Source organism: Pterocles gutturalis, unplaced genomic scaffold, assembly GCF_000699245.1.
Source record: "Pterocles gutturalis isolate BGI_N339 unplaced genomic scaffold, ASM69924v1 scaffold9862, whole genome shotgun sequence".
Lineage (NCBI taxonomy): Eukaryota > Metazoa > Chordata > Aves > Pterocliformes > Pteroclidae > Pterocles > Pterocles gutturalis.
Window position 1 is genome coordinate 6,329 of NW_010110225.1, and position 629 is coordinate 6,957.

The following is a 629-nucleotide window of genomic DNA, read 5'->3' on the forward strand; positions in this document are numbered from 1 at the left end:
CCCCCCAGCCCCACCAGCCGCAGGATTGGTGGGAAGGTGGCACCTCTCCTGTGCCCAGACCCTGGGGAGATCTGCTCTAGCTCCTGCACCTTCACCGCCCGCTCATGCCCTGCAGGATTTTATCAGGGCATTTCTGCCTTCATTTTCCAAACTACCACCCTCTAAAAGCAGGATGGATGAGAAGATGCTGTGGGGGACTGAAGCAGCGTCACATACATCTGTTAAACCCCAGAAGTCTCTCTGCAGGATATTTTATTTGAGGGCAATGGTTAATAATCCCTGATCTCGTCTCCCTGTTTGGTGAGAACCGCCCTTTATACAGAAGCAGCACCCGAGCCCCTCAGCTGACATCAATCCCCCAGAGCCAGGCCAGTGGCGAGATGCTCCCGGCCGTCAGGCACCAGCACTCCGATTCCTAAGGGAACTCAAAGAGTATTTCTTCTTTAAAAAAAAAATGACCCCTGCACACTCACTTCTCTCTGTTAAAGATGACAAAGTCTTGCTGGATAGCTTCAAGGCATTCTTGGAGATAGTCGTTCTCCTGTTGAAGAAAAACAACACGTGCATCAGCAGCCCCATCTGCATCTCTGCTGCCTGCAGCATCCAGCTGTGCGCACCACCATCCAGCT

General features: G+C 52.5%; 1 protein-coding gene across 1 annotated transcript in view; it reads right to left on the reverse strand.

Annotated features, from left to right (window-relative positions):
- Nucleotides 1-469: 469 nt before the first annotated feature.
- The window catches only part of STK32C (serine/threonine kinase 32C), a 29,735-nt gene continuing 29,575 nt past the window's right edge, over nucleotides 470-629 (reverse strand). Inside the window, exon 11 of the mRNA XM_010073265.1 lies at nucleotides 470-541. Within this exon, the coding sequence (XP_010071567.1) occupies nucleotides 470-541 (72 nt within the window). The remainder of the gene's footprint in view (nucleotides 542-629) is intronic.